The following is a 24,336-nucleotide window of genomic DNA, read 5'->3' as shown; positions in this document are numbered from 1 at the left end:
GAAGGAAGGAAGGAAGGAAGGAAGGAAGGAAGGAAGGAAGGAAGGAAGGAAGGAAGGAAGGAAGAAAGGAAGGAAGACAAACTAGCCCTTAGGGCAAAGTCTGAATGCACCTCCCAGGTTACTGGGTCATTGGCAGTTCTGCTCTTAGCCTGTTCATGGCTCTCATTGCTAGCAAACATTCACTGCCAGTATTGGACTTAAAAGAGAAAGTCAGCTTGCTCAGACTGGCTTTTGCCTTTGGAAGTGAGAAGTTCTGCATTCTGAGAAGTGAAAGGGTGATTGGGAGGCAGAGATAACAGAAGTCTGATATCATTAATATGTGAGCCCTTGACAACCTAAGACAGCCTACAGCAACCTAGGTTAAGCTTCTTCATTGCAGCTTTGTAATTAATTATTTGGATGATGCCTGCCTGGGCCAAAAAAAAAAAAGACAAATGATATGTCCTTTTAGCCTTTGTTATTATTATTGATATAATTGGGTTATGATTATATTTTACTTCTGCTGTGAGTTCTAACTATTCATTTCCTCTCTCAACAAACTATGGGAACAAATAGGAGAGGGAAGAAATTATTTCATGGAAATTGACCAGCGTTGACCCTGAAGAGACTACCAAAGGGTTGCATTGCATCTCATTGCACAGGCTACAAACCAATGACCAAGTAAATGAAAGTCATTAAAGAGTGAGAGATGGTACAAGTAGCTTCCATGAACATTTGTTGGCAAGGCTCTTTCACCTTCATATAGTCCTGCCTCATTTTTCTTTAATTTAGGGAATTTGGATGATAGTTTTGGAGCTGAAAAAGACCTTGGAGATCAGGTGTTCTTAAAGCTGGATTTCAGGGGGTTCACAAACTTGGATGAGAAGGAAAAAATTACATTTTTATTTTCACTAACTTCCAACTTAAATTTAACTTTTATTTCAATTATTTAAAAACATTATTCTGAGAGAGGGTCCACAGCCTTTACCAAAGTGACAAAGAGGTCCATGACACAAAAAAAGGTTATAGACCTCTGATATTATCCAACCATTTCATTTTTAAAAATTATTATTGATGTCTTTTTTTAATCAGCTACATTTTCCAATGTGTACATTCCTTCTTTCCCCCTCAAAAGTCATATCTCATAACAAAAAAATTTAAAAAGACAAAACAGATAGTTCAGCAAAACTAATACATTAATAAGGCCAGATATTAACATGTACTGCTCCATAGAACCCATATGTATAGGCACCCCTCCCCCATCTCTGCATAGAAAGAAGAGAGATACATTCTTATACCTCTTTCTGGGGGCCAAGTATAGTATTTCCATTTACTTTATCATAGGCATGGTTACATGTTATTTTTTTGGTTGCTCTGCTTTGCTTGAGTTCACATTTTCCCATGCTTCTCTGATCCATCGTATTTATCATTTCTTACAATACAGTGATATTCCATTGCATTTATGTATCACAACTTGTTTAGTCATTTACCAATCAATGGATATCTACTTTTATTTCCATTTCTTTGCCTTCCTCCACCATAGTGCCCCTTGCCTTTTGCCTCTAAAAGCCCTTTTTTTTTAATTGACCTTTTCAAGATATACGCCTAGAAGTGGAATCTCTGGATGAGAAGGTATAAATATTTTAGTTGCTTTGTTAGCATAATTTCAAATTGCTTTCCAACATCAATCCTTTCATCCCATAGAGAAGGAAACTGAGACCTAGTTAAGCAACTTGCCCAAAGTCATAAAGGTGGTAAAAGATAAAGGAGTTATTTGAACGTATATCATCTGATGGCTCCAAATCCTTAACCCTTAGCAATTGAGGTGGTTATAACTAGGCTGCAGCATATAATCACAATGAGTTCTATGCAAGAAATGTGAGGGAAAAAAACCACCAAAGACACACATGGCCAGAAAAGGAGGTGGGCCAGCTACATAACAAGAGTAAAGCATAAGAGATGGATAGAGACGTGAGTGCTACTTACTCCCCAAAGGCTGTCCCCTGGATATGGGCCAGATCCTCTATGAAGCATTTATAGAAGAGCATGGACATGAATTGCCCAGGATGAGTCATAGTGGAGGAGTTGTTATTGATAAAAAGAGCACCCTCATTGAGCATGTGATGGATTTGTTAATATATCAAAGTTAAATTTTGGTACCTCCATTTCCACAACTACATAACCTCAATGGTAATGGTATTCCTGCTTTTAGTAGCTCGAGGAAAGTTGGAAAACCAGTAACCTAGACTGTCTGGTCTTCTGTGATGGGGTCTGCCAAGAGGGCCAGAGAATGGTTTTATGGGTCAAAATCACTGAATCTCAGGGTTTGATGGATCTGCAGAGGCCATCTAGAACAATGAATACCTGAATAAAAATTCATTCTCCAGCATCTATAACAACCAATCAGCTAATCTTTGCTTGAAGTAGCCCAGTGAAGGGAAACCCACTGCCTCCCCAGACAGGCCATTCCATTTTATATATCAATTACTAGGAATTTTTATCTTTATATCAAGTCTAAATTGGCTTTGTGCAACTTCCACCCATACTCCTAATCCTGCCATCTGGAAGCCAAGCAGAAAAATAGAATTCCTCTTCCACATCCCAGTTCTCCAAATATTTGAATACAGCTATCACATCTCACCTAGGTTTAAACATCTCCATTTCCTTCACATGGCACTATCTTGAGCCAGGCCCTTCACCAACCCATCTTGTTTACCTACCACTGAAGTCTTCCTAGCCTATAATATCCTTCCTGAAACATAGCCCTGAACAAAACACAATACTACAGATGTACTCTGACCACAGAAGAATACAGAGGAACTACTGCTTCCAGTGCTCTGGATCTTGACTCTCATTAAGATCACATTAACTTTGTGGTTTCCATAGCAAACATTTGACATACTGAACTATCAGGCTAATAAAGCCTTCTGATTTAGCTTAACTTCAATCTAGCCACGTCTTCCCCATTTGGTACTTGGTGAAGTTGATCTTTTGAACCCAAATGTAAGGCTTTACATTTAGCCCTACTAAATGTCATCTAAGAAGAAGAGTGTTATAGTGGGTAAATGGCCAGCTTTGGCATCAAACCTGGATTCAAGGTTTTCCTCTGACATATACCGGCTATATAGCCTTGGGCAAATTATTTAATCTTTCAAAGCCCCAGGCAACCTCATATATTCCAGGATAGGTCACAATCTGCATTAATAGGAGGCTCACCAGGATGCTCTCTACCTTGATTAAATCCCAGGTCCTGACCAAAAAATAAAATAAAATATGGGTATGGAAGGAAACTCAGATGCCATGTAATACAATCCAGTCATTTTACAGATCTAAAAGCTGAGGTTCAGGGGAAGTTAAATGATTCACCCAAGTAACATCATCTCAAAATTAAGGATTGAAGTGAGGTCCTCTGACTCTACAGTTAGTGCTTTTTCCTCCATATCACATAGAAAGATCACTGACCTATTCAATTTGGTCCAGTGTTCTAGTCTGGCAAGATCTTTCAGGGTAGTACCTGTCATTCAACACTCAAGCGACAGATTGTAAAAGTGGTCCCTTAGGCACTTCTCAGCTTCCAGAGCACAGGTAAGGATAGGAGGCAATGGAAGTCAGTAACAGACTAGCCTTACTCATGTGCTTTAGAATTTAAGACAAAAGCAAAAGTATAGGCCAGTTTTGGCCCTAGTGATTACAGCTTAGCTGAAGCAAATCAATAAAACCACATTTAGGCTATCTAGCCACTTTGGCAATCAGAGATCCCACAGCCTCTAGGAAAAAAGAAATCAGAGAATGTCACACAGTAGGTCAAGCTTCAGATGGAAGAAATTCCTAATTTTTAAGCTTCAATGATTACCGAAAACTGGTAAATCTCATAAAATGACCAGAGGGATGAAGATGAGATCATGGCCCACTCTATGACTTTCTAACCAAGTGTTTTCCCTAACGTATATCTTTCCTGTCACCTACCATTATAGAAGATAAATAACTCTTGAAAGCCATTCTCCAGAGCTCATTTAAGGGGCATGCCTGCTAACTAGTATTTTCCCCCAAAGGCAATGGAAGAGCTGAACTACCACTTCAGAGATGTAATTACCATGTGCAATATTCCAAAGCATCACTATGCGTCAAAAGCCTTTGTGGATCTGGTAAACATTACCATATGTCAGTCTGTTAGCAAGATGCAAAGTGATGGCCTGAGAAATGCACACAAAAGGTCTGGCCCTTGGCTTTGGCTTTTATGACAAAGCTAAAGATAGCATGGTATGGAGCAACCTGAGATGAAGAAAACATGCCCCACAGATCAGATGAATGTCGTCATACTAATACCAGGGAGCACAAAAACTCTACCCTGGCTGTGAAGGGTGGCTAGAAATTAATCTGGGAGGAAAAAGACTCTTAATCTGTCTATAACCCTGGGCTCTGGTCCTGGGCTTCCAACTGCCTTCTGGGCATCTCCACCTAAATGACAGCTCAAACTCAGAATGTCTGAGGCAACATAATATAGTGAACCCAGAACACCTGGGTTGAAGTCCTACCTCTGCCCTTTGTGTGACTTTGAGCAAGTCACTTACCTTCCCTGTGCCTCAGTTTCCTCATCTGTAAAATGGGAGGATTGCATTACATGGCCTTCAAGGTCTCTTTTAGCTCTAAAATCTATGATGCTATGTATCTTCTAGCACTATGGCCTGCCCTTCCTCCTTACTTCTCTATTTTTAATAATGGCACTAGTACTATCCCAGTTGGCCTAGGTTTGAAATCTGAAGCATCTTCTGTCATCCTCTTTCTTACACCCCTATATCCAATCTCTTGCCAAATGCTTCCTGATGTGCCAGTCTGATAATGTAATTTCCCCAACCAAAAACTTTCCCTGGTGGTTGCCCATTGCCTTCAAAGTTAAATATAATAAATCCCTCAGCCTAGCATTGAGGGCCCTCCACAATCTTCCTTCAACCTACATTTATGGGTTTATTTCATGGTGCCTAACTTTGAATACTATATCCCAGACAAACTGGACTATTCAAGGTCCCCGGGCTCATCCTGTCCTCTCCTATTTTTACATTTTTTCTCATCATCTTCCACCTGTGCCTGCAACTAATTCCCTCCAAATCCATCTACTCCAATTGAATTCTCTCTCTTTCTCTGAATTTTTCCCCTCCCCTGCCCAGCTGGAGAGGGTTCCTTTCTTCTTGAGCAGCCCACATTTCTGCAATTGACTGAATTTCTGCAATAATACTTGAAGCTTTATAAAGCATTTACTCCCACAACAGCCCTTAGCATTGGTCTTGCAAGTGTATACACTCCTCTATTTGGCATTTAAAGTCCTCCACAGTTGGGCTCCAACCTATATTTTCAGACCGATTTCACATTACTTCTCTTCATGTACTCCACAGTGTGTCCCAAAAGTCTTAGTGTAGCTTTTAGTTTTAGTAGTTTGAAGTGTATATTAAATTTTGTATGGTAGAAACAAAATTGCCCTGTTTGTGTTCCCTTCCAAAATTCTTTATGTTTTGTCTTTTGTTTTTTAATGTTTTATCTATGCTTTTTTCTTTTTTTCTTTCCTTTATCTTTCTTTCTTCCACCTTCCTTTCTTCCTTTTTTTTTTTGCATTCTTATTAAGCAATTAGTATAGTTGACCTTCTATAGGAGTTTGTGAAAGGGAAAAAGAAATGGAGAACTTTAGGGTGATGCTTTAAGCTATACCCTGTATATTCTAGCCATATTAAATTATTTGCTATTCCCCATACATACTTCTATGTCTTTTTACAGGAATGATTTCTTTCCTTCCCTCTTTCTCATGGAATCTCTAACTCCTATTAAACTCAATTCTAGTACCATCTCATAAGAGGCCTTTCCTGATTCTCCACCACCACCAAATGTGAATGTTCCCCTTCCTCTCCCCTGAGATTACTTGTGCTTACTTGGTATGTATTTTGCATTTATTTATCTGTGTAGACATAATTTTCTTCTCAGTAGAAGGTAAGTTCCTTCAGGGTAAGAATGATCTTATTTTTGTCTTTGCAAATCCCTAATACCTAGGACAGTGACTGGACCATAGTAGGCATTTAATAAATGGGGTTTTTTTTGTCAACTTGAAGTATAATGTATTCCATTTTACATATGAAGTAACTGAGGCCCATAGATATTAAGTGATTTGCTTAGGATTATATTGCTAATCAGTATGAGAACAAGTACTTGAACCTAAGTCGTCTGCTTTCTATACTATATTATCTCCCCGTGTTTCTTTTGTGTCTCTCTGCTTCAGTCAATCAAACAATCAATCAATCAACAAGCATTTATTCAATGCTTACTATGTTCCAGGCACTTTGCTAGGTGCTTTTTGTGTTCAGTCATTTTTTCAAACATATCTGATCTGGGGTTTTCTTGGCAAAGAAACTCGAGTGATTTGCCATTTCCTTCTCCAGCTCATTTTACAGATGAGGAAACTGAGACAAACTGGGTGAAGTGACTCACCCAGGGTCACACAGCTATGTTCAGATTTGAACTCAGAAAGAAGAGTCTTCCTGACTCCAGAACAAGCACTCTAGCCACTGTGCTACCTAGCTGCCCATTTGCTAGGCACTAGGAATACAAAAGCAAGCAGAAAGAAAGATAGTCCTTGTCCTCATCGCCCTTACACTCTAATCAGGGAAAACAGCACAAAAAAGGAAGCTGAAAAGGTGGAAAGGGGTGGAAAGGAGAGATGAAGAAGGTACCTGGCAGGGGCCATGATGGAGCAAATCTGGAATACACCTGCAGAGGAAATAATAGCTAGCATTTGTGTAGCACTTTAAGGTTTGCAAAACATTTTTACAAATATAATATCATTTGGTCTTCACCACAATCCTAGGAATTAGGTACTATTATTATTATTCTCATTTTACAGATGAGAAAACTAAGGTAGAGAGAGGTTAGATGACTTGTCCATAGTCACATAGATGCTAAGTGTCTCTGGAAGAATTTGAACTTGGGTATTCTTGACTCCATGTCCAGCTTACTACAACAACTAGCTGTCTTTATACTTAATAATATTCCAATGTATTATGCTATTGGTATATTTCTCATTTCCTGACTCAGTTGTCAGTTTCACAAAAAAAAAATGGTACTATGCTAAACCTGAGCTACACCTCAAAAGAAAAGAAGGATTCTATGAGGCAGAGGAAAGGAGGGAGTATATCACATGGGTCAGGGATGACCAGTACAAAAGCATGGAAATGAGAGATGAGTTGTAATGTGTGAAGAGCAAAGAGAAGGCCAGTTTGCCTGAATCATGGAGTATGAGAGGAGGAGTAAGATCCAATAAGCCCGGGAAAAGATGACATAAGTCTGGGCTGTCAATATTTTGTCCTGGAGGCAATAGAAAGCTATTAGCATTAGTCAAGTAGAAGAGTCACATTTTTGGATTATGTTTAATGAAGATTACTTTTGCAATGTGTGTAAGATAAACTGGAGTGGTAAGACAATTGAGGCATGAAGACTAATTAGGTGGCTATTACAATAATCTAGGCAAAGGGTAATGAGGGTTTGAAAAAGGTAGTTCCTGTGTGAGTGGAAAGAAGGAGAAAGAGAAAAAAAGAAAGAAAGAATGTGACAAGAGAGAGATTGGTGATATACCATTGCAACGCTGGCCTCCAGTCAGCCATAGAAATTTAAGTCAATCCCTCAGCGATCAAATGCTAGACAATGCTGACTGTGAGCTTGTAGTATCTCACAAGGGAAAGACGCGTGGCAACAGGGCACTTAGGTTGGCCAGACCAAATGCCAGCAGTGTGCACCAGAAGCAGCTTTACAGCCATTCTGTCAAAAGCAGCAAAGCTGGCCATGAGTATAGCTCCCATATGTTTTCTCCCACCTCTGTCAATACTTCTGGACAGTTCTGGGCTCCATGACCCACTTGTTATTTCTATAACTCTACTAGAATACAGATTGCAAGATACAAGGGATAGCTTTTATGATAGTCATCCTCAGAATATCGGTTGTTCAGGTGAAAAACAAGTGTTTGTCGAGTGTATTCAGCATGGCATGGGGGCAATACAAAACATAAGATAGGGTTCTTGCCTGCCCTCCAGAAATTTATAACCTAGTTTTAGAAACAAGGCAAATGAAACAATAGTACTGAATGAAAGAATGTAATTAATTCTTTCTTCACATCTTATATATGTCTCTTCCTTTCCTTTCCCAGTACCACCACTCTAATTCCTGACTTGGTGACCTCTAACCTAGACTGCTACACCCTTCTAACTGATCTCTTTGGCTTCAGTCTCTCCGCATCCTACACATTGATACCAAATGACCTTGGAAGATACTTTTACTACTCTAACCACGTTACCCTTCTTATCTCACCCCCCAAACCTTCAATACTTCTCTATTGCCTACACAATGAGGTACAAACTCCTTACCTAGCTATTCAGGAAACTCTGCAATCTAGACTCAGTCTACTTGACTCTCTGTCAGACGTGAACTGTCTGCCCAAACAAAACCAATCAACTTACCATTTTCTGAAGATACCTTGTACTTTTCTACTTCATTCCATGTCTTCCTTCCCGTATAGAATGCCATCTCTAGTCCTTCCACCTATGAAAATCCTGCCCATTCTGCAAGGCCAGGCTCAAATTCCACCTCCTCCTAAACCATTCCAGCTTATATTGTTAGTATTTTTTTCTACCTCTAATTGTCTTCCTCCACTAAAATGCTACTCAGATACCTCAATGTAAGACAGTGGTGACCAGAGACTCTTCAGGGCTATTTAAATAGAACAAAAGCTCTGGCAGGTCCTACCAAGTTAGACATTCAAATATTGGCCTACCCATCGTCTATATGTGTGTCATTCAAGGACTGGCCTAGCTAAGTTCAGAAAAGACTCAGCAACAGAATGTTGATTACCAAATGAGAATTTTTTTTCCCCCACAGGAGCTTAAGCCCCATCTCCTGAGACACAGAGAAATGACGGCTTGAATTGATAGGAGGATAAGTTTTCATGTCATTAAAATATTAGCTCAATAGTTCTTAAAAGGTGTTTGTTCCATAGCATCCTCCAAGTGTGGTGAATTAAATGGAACTTGCACGTGCAACTGCATGTGAATCTCCACTACATGGTATAACACATGTATTTATAATCACCTGTACATGCATGAGTCTTCCTATTCTCCTATAATATGCCATGATTCCTTTCAACAAAGAACAATCCTGTGCTACAAGCAAAAAAGAAAAATGAGAATCACTGTGTTGGACATCACTTTTCCAAGAATATTTTATATTCCACTTGGCATCCACTTATCCACCAAATGCCATCGCAGTGCTTTGGACATAATAGATCCTCAGTAAATATTTATTGTTATTATACACCCTATTTTTCTCTCTTTTCCCCATATATTTAGTTGTTGGTTGCTAAATTGTGTAACACAAGCTAAAACCACTCTAGGAGTGAATTTGCATGTATGGAGAACACTACTTTGCAAATCTCTGTTGTTCCTTTTGTTTGTTTGTTTGAAGTCAAAACCAACTCAGCATATGAAGTATTATGACATGTGCCCCACATATCGTTTCATGGTATTTCACAGAATCAGAGCATCCCAACTGACAGGGGCATCAACACTCATCTAGTTCAATTGGTACCTAAACAAGAATCCCCTCTCAATATTAAGTATGAAGTAGTCATTAAGGAGTATTAAGAAGTCATCTACTCTCCACTTGAAAATCTCCTTGAGGAAAGACTCACTGCCAGAGCTGAAAGTATCATGACGAAAATGGGACTTTGATACAGGGCACGAATCATCTAGACAGAGTGGGAGGAACTTCCTCCTGAGGAAAGTATGCTGCCTCCCACAGTGCCTACAATCCTCATACTTCACCTCAAGATCATCTGCCAGCCAGCGCTGTCCTCCCAGGGATGCTGAGACACTTCTCTTTGTCTAGTTTCTCCCCCTCCTCATGCCCCTGTACAGACAAGAACTAGACTGCCCCTGCAAATGTAGCCAGACATCCTCTGGGTGAATGCCCTGCACTGACATACATATAGCCATAAGAGTTTTGCTTTGCATGCAGGTGAAAAAAATTTCTCTTTATAGCTCTACTCACCATGTCCTAAGACAATCCATTCCACTTTGGGGCAGCTCAGCAGTAGATGTTTACCAGCTATGATTGGCTGACCTATTCCCTGACCTTGGAAATGGATAAGAATGGGAACTTTTCACATATTTTGAAGGGCGTATTTCCGTTTCATATGTCTGTGCAGAGAAACAAGTAAACTAAACAATGACTATAATAACATAGAGTCTTGCAAACATTCTGATTGCACCAAGCACAGTGGCCCTGGTCAGGTTCCATCACTGGTGACTCAGTATACTGATGTTATCTCCTCAGGGCTTAGAGAATTTACTGGAATCTTACTTATTTTTATGTGTCCATCTAGCACATGAAAGATCAAATTCCATTTCCTAGTCACATCCTGAAATCCCAGTCGTTTTAGGCAGAACTTGCAACTGGGCCAGTTTAGTACAAAGAAAACTTTTCGAAAGGAAACGTTCTCATTCTCTCTGTCTCTGTCTCTCTGTCTCTGTTTCTGTCTGTCTCTGTCTATCTCTCTGTCTCTTTGTCTCTTTTTCTCTTTCTGTCTCTCCTTTCCTCTCTCTCTCAATCTCTGTAATATGGATATATGTGTTCATACATCATATATACATTTTTCTTTTGCTTCAAAATTTCATTTTCTAGGGGAAAGGATAATTTCACTAACAAGGCAAAGATATTTACCCCATTCACCAGCAGAAGTGGATTCGGAGAACAAAGAAGCCAAGAAAGGGGAGAGTCAGGCCTATAGAATTTACTTCAAAGGCAAGTTAGAACTAATTCGGCCTACTAAGTATGTAAATGCTAGTTTCTTGGATTAATGAAGACATATAAGAAATACATCACAATCAAAATTTTTACAATGCACATCACAGCTCTCCCTGTATTGCATTGAAACCCAGGGCAGATTTTAATGCCTTCATACATACTTTGAGACTAAAGTCTATTAACTAGTGAATATTTAACTGATGGTTACTAACCTCATTCAGGGACTCTATTTGGTAGAGTTTAGCAAAGTGGCTTATTCTGTTTGGTTTAGCCTTGCTCCTTAGACTAATTGCTACTGCTTTCAATACTATAAAAAGCCATAATCAAGAAAGATTCAATGTAAAACAAAATAAATCATAGCACTTTAGGGCCAGAATTCTCTCATTTTACAAATGAAGAGGCTGAGCACCAGAGAGATGCAATGACCAACGCCCTACCCAAAGCCCTACATCTAGTCAGCATCTGAGGCATGATTATCACTCCTTCCGTGTAGATTCACATGATAATAGAAGTATAAATACAGGTATAATCTAAGGAAGATACTTTATAGCTCTAAATCTGTAGTCTTATGATCCTATTAATTTTCTGATTGCTAATTTATACCTGTATATAATAATAATAATAATAATAATAAACAACCAATATTTACAGAGTGTCTGAAAGGTCACATAGTACTTTATATACATTATCTAATTTGGTCTTCACAATGACCTTGCAATGTAGATACTACTATACAAAAGAGAAAACTGAGGCTGGGTGTTCCAGTGATTTGGCTGTCCTATCTCTGGGAACTAGTAAATGTCAGGGGCAGAATACAGATCCAGGTCTTCCTGACTTGGAGTCCAACATTAACCACTGCCTCATGTCACCAGCTCTTATATAAGTATAGGTATGGTCTAAGTAAAGAGTGGCAAAGGTTCAAGATTCTTTAGCTCAGAGTTTTGAAGACCAAATAATGCAAAAGACATGGCAGTCCACCATAGAGCTCACCCAGCTAATACATTTGCAGACCAACAGCCGCCCCAGTGCTGGCAACTTTCAAGAGAGAGCCCCAAGATGCTCCCAGAAATAGGCACAGCATCTGACTGGCCTATTTCCAAACCTAGTCTGGTATTTTGCTGAGATTGACTTTTTCCACTGTCTTATTGTTTGGCCCAAGGAAAAGACAGGGACCCAAAAGAAGTGGCAAAGAAGCTAATGGCTCCAGTTGGCGTGTCTAGCTTAGGATAACTACTGTGTGTGCCAGAAACACAAGCCATATGCTATCTCAGCAGGACACATACAGGAAGACACAAGTGGGATCCTGGGGCACTAGAGGACAATGTAGAGTGATAGAGCTGATTCTCTATCATTAAATGCGCTGAAATTCAGAACTTCTGGCTGAAATGTTATGGTGTTATTGTTTCTTCCTCTCCAGGGTGCCATTTTGATATTTATGGGAATTGCTGTTCTCGCTATGAAGGCATCTGTTATTGAAATGTTCCTTGGTAAGTACTTTTATATGTGTGTCTGGATACACTCATAACATTTTCCTAAGAAGTGAGGGGAAAAAACAAGCCAAAAAAGTTTTTAAACTAAAAAATATTGCATAAACACTATTGTAAGTCTTTTCAAAATAAACATTCTGGGAGAAAGTTGTAAGAGAGAATGCTAACTGCACATTTGATTAGTTTTATGTGCTATTCATCTACCTACCAGAAACCCAGAGTCATGACTGTTGGTTGGGTACTTGATTGTCTGGACTCCAATTTAGTCCAGCTAATGTTCACAGGGTAGCACCTTTCTAGGTTGAGGCTCTAAGAGCCCTTTTGCTCCCAACCCAGTGGTTTGTTTATTTACAAGGCTGCATCCAACATTCAGCAAATATTTATTAATCACAAACTATGTGTGAGACACTGAAGGAGATCGAAAAATAAATTAGGCATAGATGTCTATTGGACAGCTAGGTGGCACCGTGGATAGAATGCCAGTGGATGGAGTTAGGAAGACTCATTTTCCTGTGTTCAGATCTGGACTCAGACACTTACTAGCTGTGTGAACCTGGGCAAGTCACTTAACACTTTTTGCTTCAGTTTCCTCATCTGTAAAATGAGCTGAAGAAGGAAATGGCAAACCACTCTAGTATCTTTGCCAAAAAAACCCCAAATGGGGTCATGAAGAGTTGGACACAACTGAAAAACTACTGAACAACAAAATAGCTACCACCTCAAGGAGCTTATGGTACACTGGAGGGAAACAGCACATACACAGAAGCAGGACCCAAGTTAAAAACCTGACTTTAAAATGAGGGGGTTATCCAAGGTACCACCTTACACCTACCATATTGACTAATATGACAGAAAAGGAAAATGATAAATGTTGGAGAAGATGTAGAAAAATTGGAAGATTAATGCATTGTTGGTGGAGCTGTGAATTGATCCAACCATTCTGGAGAGCAATTTAGAACTATGTCCAAAGGGCTATAAAACTGCATACCCTTTGATTCAGAAATACCACTACTAGGTCTATATCCCAAAAAGATCATAAAAAGGGAGAAAGGACTCACATGTACAAAAATATTTGTAGCAGCTCTTTTTGTGGTGGCAAAGAATTGGAAATTGAAAAGGATGCCCATCAATTGGGGAATGGCAGAACAAGTTGTGGCATATGAATGTAATAGAATACTATTGTTCTATATGAAATGATGAGCAGGAAGATTTTAGAAAAACCTGGAAAGACTTATATGAACTGATGCTGAGTGAAGAGAACAGAACCAGGAGAACATTTACACAGCAACAGCAACATTGTGCAATGATTATCTATGACAGACTTACCTCTTCTCAGCAATACAATGATCCAAGACAATTCCAAAAGACTCATAATGGAAAATGCTATCCATATCCAAAGAAAGAACTATGGAGTCTGAAAGCAGATGAAAGCATACTATTTTCACTTTTTTTGTTTTTGTTTTTTATTTTTTGTTTTGTCTTTTTTTTCTTTCTCATGGATTTTCCTTTTTGATTTATTTATTTTTAGTTTTCAATATTCACCTCCACAAGATTTTGAGTTCCAAATTTTCTCCCCAACTCACCCTTCCCCCACCCCAAGATGGCATGCTTTCTGTATACCCCTTCCCCTAATCTGCCCTCCCTCCTATCTCTCCCCCCTTCTCTTATCACCTTCCCTTTCCATTTTCCTATAGGGTAGGATAGATTTCTATATCCCATTTCTTATATTTCTTATTTTCCGGTTGCAAGTGAAAACAATTTTTTTTAAGATGTGTTTTTAAAACTTTGGGTTCCAAATTTTCCCTCTTCCTCCCTCCCCACCCACCTCACTGAAAAGGCAAGCAACTCAATACAGGTTATACATGTGTAGTTATGCAAAACACTTCCATAGTAATCTTGTTGTGAAAAAACTAAGAATATTTCCCTTAATCCTATCCCGCCCCCTATTTATTCTATTCTCCCTTTTGATCCTGTCCCTCCTCAGAAGTGTTTGCTTTTGCTTACTCCCTTCCCCCAATCTGCCCTCCCCTCTATCATCACCCTGCTCTCTTGTTCCTTTCCCCCCTATTTTCCAGTAGGGTAAGATACTTTCTATACCCAATTGAGTGTGTATGTTATTCCCTCCTTAAGCCAAATCCTATGAGAATAAGATTCACTCTTTCCCTCTCACCTTCTCCCACTTCTCCTCCACTGTAAAAGCCTTTTCTTATCTGTTTCATGTGAGATAATTTACCCCATTCTACCTCTCCCTTTCTCCTTCTCCCAGTATAATCCTCTCTCACTCCTTAATTTTATTCTCCAGATATCACCACTTCATCTTCACCTCACTCTGTGCCATCTATCTATCTATCTATCTATCTATCTATCTATCTATCTATCTATCTATATCTATCTATCTACATACATATAATTTTTTCCCTCCAACTACCCTAATACTGACAAAGGTCTCGTGAGTTAAAATATCATCTTTCCATGCAGGAATGTAAACAGTTCAACCTTAATAAGTCTCTTATGATTTCTCTTTCCTGTTTACCTCTTCATGTTCCACTTGAGTCTTGTATTTGAAAGTCAAATTTTCTATTCAGCTCTGGTCTTTTCATCAAGAATGCTTGAAAGTCCTCTATTTCACTGCATATCCATTTTTTTTCCCCTGAAGGATTATACTCAGTTTTGCTGGATAGGTGATTCTTGGTTGTAATCCTATCTCCTTTCACCTCCAGAATATTCTATTCCATGCCCTGTGTCCTTAATGTAGAAGCTGCTAAATCTTGTGTTATCCTGATTGTGTTTCCACAATACTTGAATTGTTTCTTTCTGGCTGCTTGCAATATTTTCTCCTTGACCTGGGAACTCTGGAATTTGGCTACAATATTCCTAGGAGTTTTCCTTTGGGGATCTCTTTCAGGAGGAGATCGGTGGATTCTTTCATTTCTATTTTGCCCTCTGGTTCTAAATATCAGGGCAGTTTTCCTTGATAATTTCTTGAAAGATGATGTCTAGGCTCTTTTTTTGATCATGGCTTTCAGATAGTCCAATAATTTTAAATTCTCTCTCCTGGATCTATTTTCCAGGTCAGTTGTTTTTCCAATGAGATATTTCACATTGTTTTCTATTTTTCATTCTTTTGGATTTGTTTTACAGTGTCTTGATTTCTCATAAAGTCACTAGCTTCCAATTGCTCTATTCTAATTTTTAAGGAAGTATTTTCTTCAGTAAGCTTTTGGACTTCCTTTTCCATTTGGCCAATTTTTCTTTTTAGGGCATTTTCTCCTCATTGGCTTTTTGGACCTCTTTTGCCATTTGGGTTAGGATGTTTTTTAAGGTGTTATTTTCTTCAGTATTTTTTTGGGTCTCCTTTAGCAAGCTGTTGACTTGTTTTTCATGATTTTCTTGCATCACTCTCATTTCTCTTCCCAGTTTTTCCTCTACTTCTCTTACTTGCTTCTCAAAATTTTTGAGCTCTTCTGGACAATTCATATTTTTCTTGGAGGCTTTGGATGTAGGAGCTTTGACTTTGTTGTCTTCTTCTGGTTGTATGTTTTAATCTTCTTTGTTACCCAAGAAAGATTCTATGGTCTGACTGTTTTTTGTGAGGCTTGCTCATGATCCCAGCCAATTACTTGAGTTTTAAATTCTTTGTTAAGGTAGGTGTCTGCTTCCAGTGTGGAGAATGTACTGTCCCAAGCTTCAGGGGTTTTGTGCAGCTGTTTTCAGAGATGCTTCTAGGGACCTGTAAATTTTCAGTTCCTGCAAGGTGATATGATAAGGGGCAAGGTGTTTACTCCTTTCCTGACCTGTGCTCTGGTCTATGAGTGACCACAAGCACTCTTTTTTGCCTTAGAACTGTGAGGAAGATTTCTTCTGTACCATCACTACAAGCTTCACCACACCAGCACTCCTCCCAGCCCCAGGATTGCCATCCAGAACTCTGCCCCAGATCCAAGCACGGGCAAAGCAAGAGATTCCTGTCTCAGCACTGGCAAAGAGATCCCTGTCATCTTCCTCTGATCAGTCACCCAATTCCCCCTCAGTCTGTGGGCTGGAAGCTCTGGAGGCAGCCACTGCCCCAGAGCCATGCTCAGGGACTGGGGCTGGGACCAAGCTTCTCTCTCTCACTGCGGTTACAGACCTTTCCCATTGACCTTCTAAGTTGTCTTTGGGTGGGTTTGTAGGTTGAGAGGTCTGGAAACCACCACAGCTGCCTGTGATTCAGTCCCTTGAAGCCTGTTTTGCCAGCATGCCCATGCTGAACTATGCTCCACTCCTCACCCAGAGTGATATACCTTTCTGATCAACCATCAGGGCTGTCTTGGGCTGGAAATTTGTTTCAGTCTGTCTTTTTGTGGGTTCTGCTGCTTTAGAATTTGTTTAGAGCCATTTTTTGCAAGTATTTGGAGGGGTCTGGGGGACAGCTCAAGCAAGTCACTGCTTTCACTCCATCATCTTGACTACGGATTTTCCTTTTTGTTCTGATTCTTCTTTCACAACATGTTTAACATGATTGTACATATATAATCTATATCAGATTGCTTATTGTCTTTGGGAGGGGGAGGAAAGGGAGGGAGGAAGAATAATTTGGAACTCAAAATTTTACAAAAATTAATGTTGAAAACTATCTTTACATACAATTTGAAAAAAATACTATTAATTTTTTTTAAATGAGGAGTTTGGATTGGATGACCTTTAAGGTCCTTTCCCACTCTAGATCCATGATACTATAATGTATACAATAAGGTAAAGGGTGCTTTTGCAGTGGCTGTCCCCCATACCTGGAGTCCACTCATTCCTTACCTCTAACTCTTAGAGTCCCTGGATTCCTTCTCAACTCAGCACCAGTGCTGCCTTCTGCCAGAAGCCTCTCCTGATCCCCCAGAGGCCAGTTCCCTCTCCCTCCAAACTATCTCGTACTATTATGTATATCTTTTTTATTTGCTTATTCATGGAGAGTACTCCCACTCCCCAATTAATATAATCACAGAGGGCCCACACAGCTGGATGGAACCAGTCAATAAAAGTGTTAACTAGTTGTGAACAAGCCCTTAATAAATTTGGGAGAAATTCTTTGATCTTTAGATTAAGATAGATGATAGCCACATGTCTTGTGACTGGCTAAAAGAAGCAGATAAACCTCTTGGCTTATGTATAATACAGCAAGTCAGTTAAAAAAAATCTCATAGTACAGTAGCATTGATTTTGAGTAGTGGTCAAATCCAGTGGTGACAGACTCCTGAGAGGTAACTGCTTTTTGGGGGGGGGGGGGGAAGAGAAGGAGATCAAGCTTTTCTCCCCCAACCTTTGCCCCTATGATGACTTTGTGAATTTCAAAAGGTTAGAAGATCTGGAGTTTGCATCAAAATCCATAGCACTATCCCTGCCTGACAATAGCATCTGCATAAGGAGCTAAGAGAGACATGAAGGACAAACTGGAAACCCGGAGGAAAGGCCAAATGAGGATTCTATGAGGGTGCCAATGCCTGCTTGATGGCCCAGCAGAGAACTATACCTAAACAAAACTTCGTGGGGCTTTTGCAAAAGGCAGAAAGTACTTCCAGTAAACTGAAGCATTGAGTTTACCCTTTGGCTGCATATGATCTCTACCTTTGAGCCTACTCTCCCCAAGAAACTAGCATATACAAAGGGAAAGTTGCCCGAAGTTTGGGGGGGATGTTTTATAATAACGCTTCTTGCTATACCTGCTTAGTAAGAGTGAATAGCCATTTTCTAAAAGCTAATTAAGTCTGGCTTATAACCAATGGGGCAATATACCAGTGGGAGCTCATGAGTAACAGTATTAGAAACCCCATTCTCTCAGAGTTTTCCCTATAACCTTAAGAGACTAGTATTCAGCTTTCCTATAGGGACCTGGTACACCAATGAAAGTGGGAATTGGAGAATGAGCTCAGGGCAGTGGGGAGTCGACTCATATATACTCATTGTCTACTCCCATTCCACATTAGAATGTAAGCCCCTAGAGAGCAAAGACTAGGTCACTTCTCTCTATCCCAACACTTACCATAGTGACTAGTCTATATTTATTAAATGCTTGATTGAGGCAAAGGAGGGATTCAGACAAAGTACTCTAGGAATATTAGAAGTTAGGTAACACTTTCAATTGGCAGGTAAGAAAGATAGAGGAGACTTGAAGGGCAATGAGATTCTGAAAGGTGGAGATAAAAAGAGAGTTCATTGTAGGCATAAGGGAGTAGCCTGGTCAAAGGTAGAATATGGCATGCTGGGTTTGGGGGACAGCTAGTCTACTTTGGCTTAAACAGAATGCATAAAGGAAAGCAAAGTGAAGTAAGGCTAGAAAGAAACTAAATATCAGGACAGAGGTGAATGGACCTTACTCAGAGTGTCTGAGGTAGGGACCAAGAAGTGATAGGGAAGCCTTAGGTATTACAGAGTCAAAAGCATCCGAGACACCCATGCCCCAGCACAGTCAGAAGACTTCTACTTCTATTTAACCTAGGGCAGCTCACTCAGCCTGGCCAGCTCCTTATCCTTTATAACTCTACTGGCCTTCTCTATCCAAACTTACTCCCTATTGATACCCTCTGCTAGGGGCACCTTCTCCATACTATGAAATCCTAAGTAGGATCTTACTGTCACAAGGCACTCAGAACCTGAACCAGGTATACCTCTCTATATACGTAAGGGGTGAGCAAAGCCTAGGTCTCCGGGAACCCTGACCAAGGCTTCATAATTTGGCCTGGGACTAGCCTAGTTTATTAAACAAATATTAGACATTTTCAGCATACCAATGATTAAGTTGGACAACAAAAGAGAAACCTATCACGTCCTGACCTTTATAGAAATGCTGCCTTCCCTCCTCATGTAACAACAATACTAAAAGCACCATGCTCACACACCTCATAGCCATTCACCCAGGAAACTTTGGAAGTGGTTCACTAGCATTTCCCATTTGTCTGCTTCTTCAACCCTGTCAAATTAACACCTACATTTCACTTCTGAGTACCTTTAGTCATTCATTTCTAACAAGAAGGAGACAGAAGGAGGTAGCTCTGGTCAATTGGTGGGATTTTTTGTAAAGGCTTTCAGAGTCTGATATACAATCACTTCACAAACCCATCCCACAATGATCAAGACAAAAAAGGATACCTCCTCTTTCCTCTCTGCTCGCACACACTCACTTCCCACCTCTTGTTCTGTCTTTCCTGACTTCTTTCTTCTTTTCTCTCCCATCCCCTGCTCTCTAAGCTGTCCTTTATGCTAAGGTCCTGTCAAGATTAAAGAAAGTATGAGGGAGAGGGAGATCAGAGTCCAGCTCTCCAGAGCTCAAGTCTTTCATAAATGAACTTTCAAATAATAAGATAATACAATGGTTCTTTTTTTGAAAGATTGTAGAGACATGTAACATATTTGCATACATATTTATATATACATATATACACACATGTGTATATATGTATATATTTGTATGTATATATATATATATATATATATATATATATGGCAAGCAGACCTTTAAGAGATAGAAATAGAGATAGATATGGATATGGATATGGGATATGGATATGGATATGGATATGGATATGGATATGGAAGCCATACTTGTTATATAGGGACATAGCAAGACTTAGAATTGTAAGGAAACTCAAGGGCCAGCTAATCCAAACCCCTAATTTTATGAATAAGGAAACTAAAGCTCAGGGAGATTGTGACTTGCCTGCTGTCAGGTAACAGATAGTAGAGTAAGGATTTGAATCCAGGCCTTGTGACTCTAAACCAATTACTTTTCCACTGAGCCATATGATCTCCTTTTCCAGGAGAGAAGGATAAATAGACTTTACAGCTAGAAGAGAGCTCAAATATCATCTAGTCCACAAATCTGGACCCAAAGAAGAGAGTAAGATATGTACTTTCTCCATGTGGGGAGATATAAGGGACTATGGGTGTGAAGCATTACACACAATATCATACTCTAGCTCTGTGTGTGTTTGGTTTGCTGAACTGCTTCTTCCTCCCTCGTTTCTTTTTTAGTCTCTTTTTACAAAGGATAGGTTACTGAGTAAGAAAGGGGGAAAACATGTATTCCGAAATGAGGGTGATGCAAGAGCAAGTGACGTCAATAATAATTAAAAATAAATGAAGATGATCTCTAAAACCCTTCTAGCTCTTATGTTATTTATTCTAGCCCCTTCATCTTAGGGATAAAGACACTAGTCTTTGAAGATTTAAAATAAAAGGACCTTTGTTTCAATCCTGACACTGCAACTTACCATCTTGGGTAAGTCACAACTTTCCTGAAGCTCAGTTTCTTCATCTACAAAGTGAGAGGATTGGAATAGATGTCCTCTGACATTTAAATCTTTGATCCTATGATTCTGTGGTGTAAACTGACTTTTATTTTCAGTGCTTTCAGTTGTATCTGACTCTTCATGATTACATTTGGGGTTTTCTTAACAGAGATACTAGAGTGGTTTGCCATTTCCTTCTCCAGCTCATTTTGCAGATGAGGAAACTGAGGCAAACAAAGTTAAGTGACTTGCCCAAGGTCACACAGCTGGTAAGCGTCTGAGTTCAGATTTGAACTCAGGAAAATTTGTCTTTTTTACTTTAGGCCCCACATTCTATCCACTGCACCACCTAGCTGTCCCTTGTCCAACAATGGTAACTTAAGCTGGTTATTGGCAAAACCAAAACTAAAATTTGCATTTTCTGACTCTGAATCAAGGATATTCTTCACCAAATGCTGCAAAGCCTTTTTAACAGCTTAGACCTTCAAAATTATCACTCAACATCCATTCTAAATGATGTACACAAAACTATTGTTAACTAAGCATTTAATAGATGTTTAATAAAATTACTATCTGTTAGATTTACATATTGTCCCTCAACCTCCCTTCTAAATGCTAAGATACATAAAAATGTTGTTAATTGAATGTTTAATAGATGCTTATCAAAAATAGCATATATTTGTTTTATGTAGAAGCATAGGCTTATAGCTGAAAGGGATGTTAGAGGCCCTCTAGTCCAACCCCTTGGTTTGAAAGAGGAGGAATATAAGGGCAAATGTCACTTTTGTGCAATTCATGCATTGGGACCCCTCCTCTAAGCAATGTGAATGGTTTATTTATGTCTGTTTTCTGAGCCCTTTATAAGGGAGCAAATGGGATTATAGTGGTAAGATTATTATACTGGGAGTCAGAAAACTTGAGTTCTAGTTCTAGTTCCCCTAATTAGCCATATAAAATGGAACAAGTCATTTCAACTCTCTGGGCCACATTTTCTTCATCTGTCAAATAAGGAAGTTAGCCTAACTTTCCTACCTTTAAAATTCTATCACTTGGAATAACATTTATAGATAATCTTCACAGAAATCAGATGTGGCCAGTCAGTGACCTAGCATTTATTAGACACTTGCTATGTGTCAACCCTGTGTGACGACTGGAGATACAAAGAAAGTTAAAAAAAAAAAGTCTCTACTCTCAAGGAGTTCAGAATGGAGTCTAAAGGTGGAGGCAATATGCAAAAAACTATGCACAGACAAAAAACAACCGGGATAAATTGGGGGGAGGGGTAATCTGAGGAGGGTGACAAGATTAAGGAAGACTGGGAAGCAGTGTGTTGTAGTGAAAATGGAGCTGAATTCAGAGCCAAAAAGACCTGGGTTTGATTTGTGCCTCTGACACATACTGGCTGTGTGACCCTGGGCAAGTTACTAAATCTTTCCTTGTTCTAATCAACATAAATTAAAAAGAAGGTACTGATGTACATTACCAGAGAGAGTTTCCTCATCCAAGAGTTGCGTATACCAATGACATTATAGGTCCATTGCCAATCACAGAATTTTGGAATCAGAAAGGACATTAGTGATTATTTAGTCCAACTGTGTCTGAAAAGAATCTCCTTTGCAATATACCTGACAAGTGATCAGCCTGTGTTCGAATACCTCCAAGGATGGGGAACCCACTACCTCCTTAGCCAGCCCATTTGGACAACTCTAATTGTTAGCACATTATTCCTGACATTAAGCCTAAATCTGTCTCTTGGCAATTTCCATCCATTACTATTATTTTCTCTCCCTCCCTGCCACTCAGTCTTCTCTTTTCCAGTTTAAGTATTCCCAGTTCTTTCAAATAATTCTCACATGGTATAATTTCAAGATCCTTTGTTACTTGGTTACTTTTTTTCTGAGCATTCTCTAGGTTATGAATGTCCTTCCTAAAATGTGATCCCCAGAACTAAGTATAATAGTGCGGATGTGGCAAAGTAGAATAGGATTATCACTTCCTTATTCCAGAGCCCAAGGACAAATGTAAACAAAGGTCAAATCAAATCTTTCAGCAGCCATATCACACTATTGAGCCATATTGTTTATTAAAGACATTTGTCATTATCTCCACTTTAATATATTATGGATCATAGTTATAATTTATTTAAAATCATAAATTTAGGGCTAGAAGGAACATCTAGATTTCATTCAGTTCAAATCTTTCATTTTATAGATGAGGAAACTAAGGCTTGAGATGGTAAGTGGTTCACCTAAGGTCACACAAGTGGTAAGTGGCAGGACCAAGGTCTTGTATCTCAGAATCCAGCACTCTTTTCTCCATACCATGCTGCCTCACAACACCAAATCTTTGGTTATAAACATAAACCATTAAGTCCTTTTTCCTCTGTTAGACAATGATTTCAGAAAATAAACAACAGAGTCCCTCTTTGCTGCTTATAGTTCTAATAGCTCAATATGTCCAGTTCTTAAAATTTTGTTAAACCATCCTAGATATATTTATTTTCCATTACATTTCTCTAGGCTTTCTAGCCAGAGTGGCCAAATAATGCTTCTGTGATTCGGAGGCACACACACACACACACACACACACACACACACACACACACACGCGCGCACGCATGCACGCACACCTCTCCATCATCAGTAGTGAGGAGATTGCTTTCAGATGGGTCACCCGCTTTGAACCTTCCATTAAACACTGGCAACTCTGTCACTGCTGCACAGGCTCAGCTGGGCCTCTTAGAAAAGGAAAAATTAGGCCGATTTCCTTTCATCCAAACTCCACACGCAATTCACCATCTCCAATTTAGCAAGAGAGCTCTTACAGAGGAAGGATGAAGAAAGATTTGCTCTAGGGCATGAGCACATTAGGAGGCCTTCCCTGGTCAGCTAGCCGCCTGAAGAGTGGTTTCAAAAGAGGCTTTAATTAATAAGCCTGGGCTGCTGAAGTCAGAGCCAGTATCCCACCAAAAATAACAACCCAACTTACCACTACTGTTAAACTGAACCCAACCATGAGCATTTTCAACCTGGAGGAATTTCTGTGACAAAATATGAGTGATCCTGGGGGGCAGAGGATCTTAATGAAAGCACTTTCAGTCCTAATGATAGCAAGACATAGAAACCACAGGCAACAGGAGTGTTCACAGAACCAGATTGATAGTTTTTTCAGTGACCACAAGGATGGCAACTGATTTTTCCCCAACCTCTGGTATAATTTCACGTGGTCAGCTCCTTACAAAATTTTTTTTAGATATATTCATTTAGTTCTTGTTTCATTTAAAATACACTCTAGAATCCTAGATATATGGCACTCATTTAATTTAATGCACTAAATATTAAATGCCTACCGTGCACTAGACCTTGAGGATTAAAAAAAAAAAAAGATCTAACACAGATGTTGCTCTAACTTATGTGTGACCATGGGCAAGTCATTGAACCTCTTTGGGCCACAGTTTCCTCATCTCTAAAAGAAAGATATTGAACTATATGGCCCACAAGGTCCGTCTTGGCTCTAAATCTATAATTTAATAATCTGATGTAAAACATATGACTCACAAATCACAATTTTACAAGGGAAAATAAGATAAGGGCAAAGGAGAGGTCCAGATAAAGTGCTGTTTGAGAAAGGCAGGTATCACTTTCATCCAGAGGAGAAGAGGCAAGTGAAGTCAGGAGGGGTGTCTTGGCACTTGAGTTGAGATTTGAAATATAGTCTTCCATAGCTGGAGATGGAGGGAAGAAAAGACTATTTATCCCAGGCATGGGGGGTGGTGTGAGCAA

General features: G+C 39.5%; 1 protein-coding gene across 1 annotated transcript in view; it reads left to right on the top strand.

Annotated features, from left to right (window-relative positions):
* The window catches only part of VIT (vitrin), a 149,231-nt gene that overhangs the window by 6,111 nt on the left and 118,784 nt on the right, over nt 1-24,336 (top strand). The window contains exon 2 of the mRNA XM_078149774.1: nt 12,227-12,296. Coding sequence (XP_078005900.1) covers nt 12,245-12,296 — 52 coding nt within the window. The 5' untranslated portion in view covers nt 12,227-12,244. The remainder of the gene's footprint in view (nt 1-12,226; nt 12,297-24,336) is intronic.

This window comes from Phascolarctos cinereus, unplaced genomic scaffold (genome assembly GCF_003287225.1).
Source record: "Phascolarctos cinereus isolate Bilbo 61053 unplaced genomic scaffold, phaCin_HiC Scaffold_2;HRSCAF=192, whole genome shotgun sequence".
In the NCBI taxonomy this organism is placed as follows: Eukaryota; Metazoa; Chordata; class Mammalia; order Diprotodontia; family Phascolarctidae; genus Phascolarctos; species Phascolarctos cinereus.
Note: the sequence above shows the minus strand (reverse complement) of the source record. Positions and strands in the feature narration are given on the sequence as shown.